This window comes from Myodes glareolus, chromosome 6, assembly GCF_982192425.1.
Source record: "Myodes glareolus chromosome 6, mMyoGla1.1, whole genome shotgun sequence".
Taxonomy (NCBI): domain Eukaryota; kingdom Metazoa; phylum Chordata; class Mammalia; order Rodentia; family Cricetidae; genus Myodes; species Myodes glareolus.
The window spans coordinates 103,288,607-103,296,987 of NC_142031.1; the positions used below are offsets into that span (position 1 = coordinate 103,288,607).

At 37.3% G+C, this 8,381-nt stretch overlaps 1 protein-coding gene across 1 annotated transcript; it reads right to left on the bottom strand.

Moving 5' to 3' along the window:
• Nucleotides 1-6,743: 6,743 nt before the first annotated feature.
• Nucleotides 6,744-7,679, bottom strand: LOC125402035 (vomeronasal type-1 receptor 90-like). Its single transcript, XM_048436523.3, has one exon. The coding sequence runs from the start codon at nucleotides 7,677-7,679 to the stop codon at nucleotides 6,744-6,746; it is 936 nt and encodes a 311-aa protein (XP_048292480.3).
• Between the last annotated feature and the right edge of the window lie 702 nt (nucleotides 7,680-8,381).

Here is an 8,381-nt window from a genome sequence, read left to right on the forward strand (position 1 = left end):
GGGGTTGGTGAAGATCTTCTCCCAGTCAGAAGGCAGCCTTTTTGTCTTACTGACAGTGTCCTTTGCTTTACAGAAGCTTCTCAGTTTCAGCAGGTCCCATTTATTCATTGTTTCTCTTATTGTCTGTGCTACTGGGGTCCTACTTAGGAAATGGCCTCCTGTGCCTATATCTTGTAGACTACTTCCCACTTTCTCTTCTATCAGGTTCAAAGTGGACAGATTGATGTTGATGTCTTTAATCCATTTGGACCTGAGTTTTGTGCATGGTGATAGATATGGATCTATTTTCATTCTTCTACAGGTTGACATCCAGTTATGCCAGCACCATTTGTTAAAGACGCTTTCCTTCTTCCATTGTATACCTTTAGCTCCCTTGTCAAAAATTAGGTGTTCATAGGTTTGAGGGTTAGTATCTGGGTCTTCTATTCGATTCCATAGGTCGACTTCTTTGTTCTTATGCCAATACCAGGCTGTTTTCAATACTGTAGCTCTGTAATAGAGTTTGAAGTCAGGGATAGTAATGCCTCCAGAAGTTCCTTTATTGTATAAGATTGTTTTGGCTATCCTGGGTTTTTTGTTTTTCCATATAAACATGATTAATGTTCTCTCAAGGTCTGTGAAGAAGTTTGATGGGATTTTGATGGGGATTGCATTGAATCTATAGATTGCTTTTGGTAGAATTGCCATTTTTACTATGTTGATTCTCCCAATCCAAGAGCAGGGGAGGTCTTTCCATTTTCTGGTATCCTCCTCAATTTCTCTTTTCAAAGGCTTAAAGTTCTTGTCAAATAGGTCTTTCACTTCCTTGGTTAGAGTTACCCCAAGATATTTTATGCTATTTGTGGCTATCGTGAAAGGTGATGTTTCTCTGATTTCCCTCTCCGTTTCTTTATCCTTTGTGTATGGGAGTGCCACTGATTTTTTGGAGTTGATCTTGTATCCTGCCACGTTACTAAAGGTGTTTATCAGCTGTAGGAGTTCTTTGGTAGAGTTTTTGGGGTCGCTTATGTACACTATCATATCGTCTGCAAATAACAAAAGTTTAACTTCATCCTTTCCAATTCGTATCCCCTTGATCCCCTTATGTTGTCTTATTGCTATTGCTAGAACTTCAAGCACTATATTGAAGAGGTATGGAGAGAGTGGACAGCCTTGTCGTGTTCCTGATTTTAGTGGAAAGGCTTTGAGTTTCTCTCCATTCAATCTGATGTTAGCTGTTGGCTTGCTGTATATTGCTTTTATTATATTTAGGTATGATTCTTGTATCCCCAGTCTCTCCAACACCTTTATCATAAATGGGTGTTGAATTTTGTCAAACGCTTTTTCAGCATCCAGTGAAATGATCATATAGGTTTTTTCTTTCAGTTTATTTATATGATGGATTACATTGATAGATTTGCGTATGTTGAACCATCCCTGCATCTCTGGGATGAAGCCTACTTGATCATAATGGATAATTTTTCTAATGTGTTCTTGGATTCGGTTTGCCAGTATTTTATTGAGAATTTTCGCATCGATGTTCATGAGTGAGATTGGCCTGTAATTCTCTTTCTTGGTTGTGTCTTTGTGTGGTTTTGGTATTAGGGTGACTGTAGATTCATAAAAGGAGTTTGGCAGTGACTTTTCTTTTTCTATATTGTGGAATACATTAAGGAGTATAGGTATTAGCTCTTCCTGGAAGTTCTGGTAGAATTCTGCATTGAAACCATCTGGTCCTGGGCTTTTTTTGGTAGGGAGATTTTTGATAACAGCTTCTAGTTCTTCACGACTAACAGGTCTATTTAGATTGTTCACCTGGTCTTGGTTCAACTTTGGTATATGGTACTTATCTAAAAAAATGTCCATTTCTTTTACATTTTCCAACTTTGTGGCATATAAACTTTCGTAGTAAGATCTAATGATTCTCTGTATTTCCTCTGTGTCTGTGGTTATGTCCCCCTTTTCATTTCTGATCCTATTAATTTGCAAGTTCTCTCTCTGCCGTTTGATTAGTTTGGAGAGGGGTTTGTCAATCTTGTTGATTTTCTCCAAGAACCAGCTTTTTGCTTCATTGATTCTTTGAATTGTTTTATGTGTTTCTATTTTGTTGATTTCAGCCTTCAGTTTGATTATTTCCAGTCTTCTAGACCTCCTGGGTAAATCAGCTTCTTTTTTTTCTAGAGCTTTCAAGTGTGTTGTTAAGTCTCCAATGTGTGCTTTCTCTGTTTTCTTTAGGTGGGCACTTAGTGCTATGAACTTTCCTCTTAGCACTGCTTTCATTGTGTCCCATAGGTTTGAATATGTTGTGTCTTTGTTTTCATTATATTCAAGGAAGACTTTAATTTCTTTCTTTATTTCTTCCTTGACCCAGGGGTGATTTAGTAGTTGACTGTTCAACTTTCATGAGTTTGTTGGCTTCCTGGGGGTACCATTGTTGTTGAATTCTAATTTTAATCCATGGTGATCTGACAAGACACAGGTGGTTACTAATATTTTTTTGTGTCTGTGGAAGTTTGCTTTGTTACCCAGTATGTGGTCAATTTTCGAGAAGGTTCCATGAGCTGCAGAGAAGAAGGTATACTCTTTCCTATTTGGGTGGAGTGTTCTATAGATGTCTGTTAAGTCCATTTGATTCAGTACCTCCAATAAATCTCTTATTTCTCTGTTAGGTTTCTGTCTGATTGACCTGTCCATTGGTGAGAGAGGAGTGTTGAAGTCTCCTACTATTAGTGTGTGTGGTTTGATGACTGCCTTGAGTTCTAGAAGAGTTTCTTTTACATAAGTGGGTGCCTTTATATTAGGGGCATAGATATTCAAGATTGAGACTTCCTCCTTTTGAATTGTTCCTGTTATGAGTATGAAATGTCCTTCTCCATCTCTTCTGATTGACTTTAGTTTGAAGTCGATTTTGTTAGATATTAGAATGGCCACACCCACTTTTTTCTTAGGTCCATTTGCTTGGAAAACCTTTTCCCAACCCTTTACTCTGAGTAGGTGTCTGTCTTTGTGGTTGAGGTGTGTTTCTTGTAGACAGCAGAATGTTGGATCCTGTTTTCGTATCCAATCTCTAAGTCTGTGCCTCTTTATAGGTGAGTTGAGTCCATTGATATTAAGTGATATTAATGACCAGTGATCGATGACTCCGGTCATTTTTTTGGGTAGTAGAGTGTATGTGTTTTCCTTCTTTGAGTTGTGCTTGTGAAGGGTCGCTAGATGTCTGAGTTAATGTAGGCAGTGTTGGGAATGTTGGATTCCTTGGGTTGTGATTTTCCTTCTAGTATTCTCTGTAAGGCTGAATTAGTAGCTACGTATTGTTTAAATTTGTTTTAATCCTGGAATATTTTGTTTTCTCCGTTGATAGTGAACAATAGCTTGGCTGGGTAAATTAGTCTGGGCTTGCATCCATTGTCTCTTAGTTTCTGCAGTACCTCTATCCAGGACCTTCTGGCTTTCATGGTTTCCATCGAGAAGTCTAGTGTAAGTCTGATAGGTTTACCTTTATAAGTTACTTGACCTTTTTCCTTTGCAGCTCTCAATATCCTTTCTTTAGTCTGAATGCTTTGTGTTTTGATTATTATATGACGAGGGGATGTTTTTTTCTGATCCAGTCTATTCGGTGTTCTGTATGCTTCTTGAACCTTCATAGGAATATCGTTCTTTAGGATGGGAAAGTTTTCTTCTATAATTTTGTTGAGTATATTTTCTGGACCTTTGAAATGCAATTCTTCTCCTTCTTCTACTCCTATTATTCTTAGATTTGGTTTTTTTATTGTGTCCCACAGTTCCTGAATGTTTTGTGATGAGAATTTGTTGGATTTGCTGTTTTCTTTGGTCAGAGTGTTTAATTTCTCTACGGTGTCCTCAGAGTCTGAGATTCTTTCTTCTATCTCTTGTATTCTATTGGTCAAGCTTGTTTCTGAAGTCTCTGTTCGTTTACCCAGATTTTCCATAGCCAGCCGGCCCTCGGTTTGTGATTTCTTCATTGACTCCATTTCAGTTTTCAAATCTTGAACTGTTTCTATTACCTGTTTGATTGTTTTTTCTTGGTTTCCCAGAATTTCATTTACGGATTTACTCATTTCTTCAAACTTTTTGGTATATTTCTCTTCCATTTCTTTACTCATTTCCTCAATTTTTTTGTTATACTTATCTTCCATTTCTTTACGGCAGATTTTTCACCTCCTGTTTAAGTTCCTCTATTATTTTCATAAAGAAGCGCTTAGAGTCGATTTCTTCTATTTCTTCTGGAGTAGGGTGTTCAATTCTTCTAGTTTTGAGCTCCCTGGATTCTGGTGATGTCATGTTTTCTTTCAGGTTGTTGGAGGAATTCTTGCATTGGCGCCTGCCCATCTCCTCCACTCTGGATGAAACTCCTCAGCACTTTCTGGATAGAACTCCTCAGCACTCTCTGGGTAGGACTTCACAGCACTCTCTGGATAGAGCTCCTCAGCCCTCTCTGGGAAGAACTCCTCAGCAGTGCAACAGGGCTAGCTGGTCTTTCCAGGACCTGGGAGACAAAGGGCCCGCAGCAATGGGGGAGAGGAGGGGTCCCTTGGAACACCAAAGACCCTGCTGCAGAAGCTGGGGGGGGGCTGTGCTCTCTTCCCAGGCAGGCAGGCTGCCCAGGTGAGCACCCACTCACCTCTCTGGGAAGAACTCCTAATCAGTGCAACAGGGCTAGCTGGTCTTCCCTGGGCTTCTTTTCTTTTCCTGTCTTTCTTTCTTCCTTTCTTTCTTTCTTTCTTTCTTTCTTTCTTTCTTTCTTTCTTTCTTTCTTTCTTTCTTTGGTTGGAGGACTTTTGATGACTGTTTATATTTCTTTAAAAGTTATAGGTTTATTAAATTTGCTTACCTGATCTTTATTTAATTTTGGTAAGTGATATTTATCCAGAATGTTGTCCATTTCCTTTAAGTTTTCCAATTTTGTGGAGTACAGGTTTTTGAGATATGACCTAATGATTCTTTGTATTTCCTCCGAGTCTGTTATGTCCCCCTATTCATTTCCGATTTTGTTAATTTGTATATTCTCTCTGCCTTTTGGTTAGTTTGGATAAAGGTTTGTCTATTTCATTGATTTTCTTGAAGAACCAAGTCTTTGTCTCACTGATTCTTTGTATTGTTTTCTTTGTTTTTATTTTGTTGATTTCAGTGCTCATTTGATTACTTCCTGTCATCTAGTTCTCCTGGGAAAGTTTTCTTCTTAGAGTATTGATCTCTAAAATATAAAAAAAGCTCAAGCAATCGGTCATCAAAAGAACAAATAATGCAATAAAAAAATGGAGTACAGACCTAAACAGAAAACTCTCAACAGAGGAATCTATAATGGCTGAAAGACACTTAAGGACATGCTCAACATCCTTAGTCATCAGAGAAATGCAAATCAAAACAACTCTGAGATTTCATCTTACACCTGTAAGAATGGCCAAGATCAAAAACACTGCTGACAACTTATGCTGGAGAGGTTGTGAGGTAAAGGAAACACTCATGCATTGCTGGTGGGAGTGAAAATTGGTACAGGTCCTTTGGGTATCAGTATTGCGATTTCTCAGAAAACTAGAAAACAACCTTCCTTAAGACCCAACAATACTTTTGGGTACATATCCAAAGGATGCTCAGTTGTACCACAAGGACATGTTCTCAACTATGTTCATAGCAGCATTATTTGCAATAGCCAGAATCTGGAAACAAATGCCCCTCGACCAAAGAATGGATAAGGAAAATGTGGTACATTTACTTTCCTATGGTAGACAGCAATCATTGAATTAGTTAAGCCACAACCTGTAAGCCATTCTAGTAAATATGCTTTCTATAGAGATATGGATTCATTTTGTATGTTCTATTACTCTAGAGAATCCTAATACAGATTATATGACATGAGTTGTGTTCAGTAGTTCTCAACCTTCTAATGTTGTGACCCTTTAATATAGTTTGTGGTGTGGTCACCCTTTCGATCATAAAATTATTTTTGTTGCTACTTCATAACTGTAGTTTTGCTACTGTTATGAATCATAATGTAAATATATGATATTTCTTAAGGTCTTAGGTGATCTCTGTGGAAGGGCCATTCAATCCATAAAGGGATTGTGACCCACATGTTGAGAAACACTGTTCTGAAACTTCCACCAGGAAACTCCTACAGTTGATAAACACTTTCAGAAAATTAGCTGGATGTAAAGTTAACTCACAAAAAAGTAGTTTTCCCATTTATTACAAATAGACACAAACATGAAATAAAATAAAAATGGAAAATTCAATTCACAATATTTTTGTCCTGCAGAGAAACTATACTTAGGAAAGAGAGTTAAAGCTACAATAGGATATTTAAATTTTTCTTGATGACTGAGAGTAGATTAAAATCCCGTGTAAAAAATAACAGAAAAAGTCAGTATCAGCAAGGAGCTTCCTTTGAGTAACTTCAGCATCAAAGGAAAATTTATGATATAAAGTAAAAAGCAGAGAGTTAGAGAAGTCCTGTAGAAATACCAGGACTATACTACTTTGCAACAGACTGTACTTGTGTAATATCACAAATTTTATTTAATTTATGAATTATCTTGATTTTTTACTTTAACTATTAAATAGATTAAGAAAAATCTATATTCTGGAAAAATATAATTGCAGCTGCACCAGAATGATGCCTTACTACCATCGAGTTGAAGGGGTGCAATAGCCTCTTTTGACCTCTGTGGGCATCAGGAATTCACACATACATATATGTTGATGCAATACTCATACAAATATATGAAAGTAAATTCATCATTTTATTAAAAAGAAGAAAAAAATATTCTTTTAAAAAGACTCTTGTGACACTTTGACCACAAACTTTTCAGTATATCAATTATTCTGCTATCAGAACTGATTTGTACCAAAGGAGTAATTGTGGGATAGACATTCATCACAAACTTCTGAATGCTCAGGATGACTGGGTCATACATCCATAACAGGACTGCAGTGGATGAGATGATGAAGTCCACCAAATACATGAACACAAAGAAAACCACCAGCAGCAAGATGGTCTGGGTGGCCCTTTTCTCAGGGGACGAATTTAGGTGGCTGAGGCTGTGAAGATGGTTGCATTGTCTCTGATGTCTTAACAAGAAAATCACCATGTATGTACTTGTGGTCAGCATAACTCCTACAAGAAATACATCTCTGGAGGATGCCATTGTTAAAATCATTACCCTAATGATGTAGTTCATGGGGAAGAGTGAGCAGAATTTAGTAACCTTCATTTGGTTGTTCTCACTCACATTGGTAAAAGCACCAGCATAGAAGATCTGGTTGCTACTGAATGACAAGTTGAAAGACCAAATAAATAAGAAAGTACAAATCATGTATTTTTTTAGTTTATATTTAAATTTTGCCAACAAAGAGGTTCTGGGACTGATAGTGACAGCCTGGAACACACTCAGGAGACAGGTGATGCAGATGGAGAGGCCTCTCATCACCCTATGTATGTAAAAGGTTGTCTTACATTTGAAGTCATTATCAATATCCAGTGACTCAAATATGTCCCAAAGCCAAATATCCGCTCCAGTGAGGACCAGCACTATGTGGATGAAGGCCAATTGACAGGAGATCATATCTGTGGGCTTAGGTCTGTGACATAAGATTATGAAAGTGTAGAATACAAGGAGAAACATATTGGCCAGAGCTCCAAGTCCAGCTTGGAAACTGAGAACATTCTTTAATGAGGACATAAGTGGAAAGTGTATTTATCTTACATCATACTAAGAGCATATTTCATATATCTGAAAAATAATGGAGTATACATCAGACTTGTGATTCACTGGTCAGTGTGTCTATATCATCATTCAATTGTCCCTACTTATTCTGTTTAACCTGTCTCTTTAACTTTTGATGCTCCACTCTGGACATTATAGCCAACATTTCTATGTACTTCTCCATGTATCTACCTGTGTATGCAGCATACTAGAGATGATAAAGGCATTCACAGTCACATCCTACACAGAATGCACATTTTGTGGGCCTGCTATTCACCTAGGGGTTATGCCTTACAAATCCAATCCTATTGATTTACGTTTCCTTGTTTTATAGTTAACAACTAAAACAGTAGTGATGAACACAGAATATTAGTCACATTTTTACAACCGAGTAAAACACATTGATCTTGAAAATATTCACAGAAGAAATCCAAAAGCATGAGGTGAGTCGGTCTCATCCTGCATAATTTTATTATGGTCTATTTAGCAAGTACGTATGCTTTCAGTCATAATTCCAATTGAAACTCAGTGATAATTCATGATAATCTCATTATTTTAATCATGAAAATGTCCATCTTTGTCCATATTTTCCTGTTTTTATGTTCCTTTTTCTGTGAAATTTTGCATCTCCTGGATCTGATATTAGGAAATAGATAGAGTTGGAGGCCATAATGACAG

What these genes read in the sequence shown, in the direction of transcription:
- LOC125402035 (XM_048436523.3), bottom strand. Translation starts at nt 7,679, where the DNA reads ATGTCCTCATTAAAGAATGTTCTCAGTTTCCAAGCTGGACTTGGAGCT.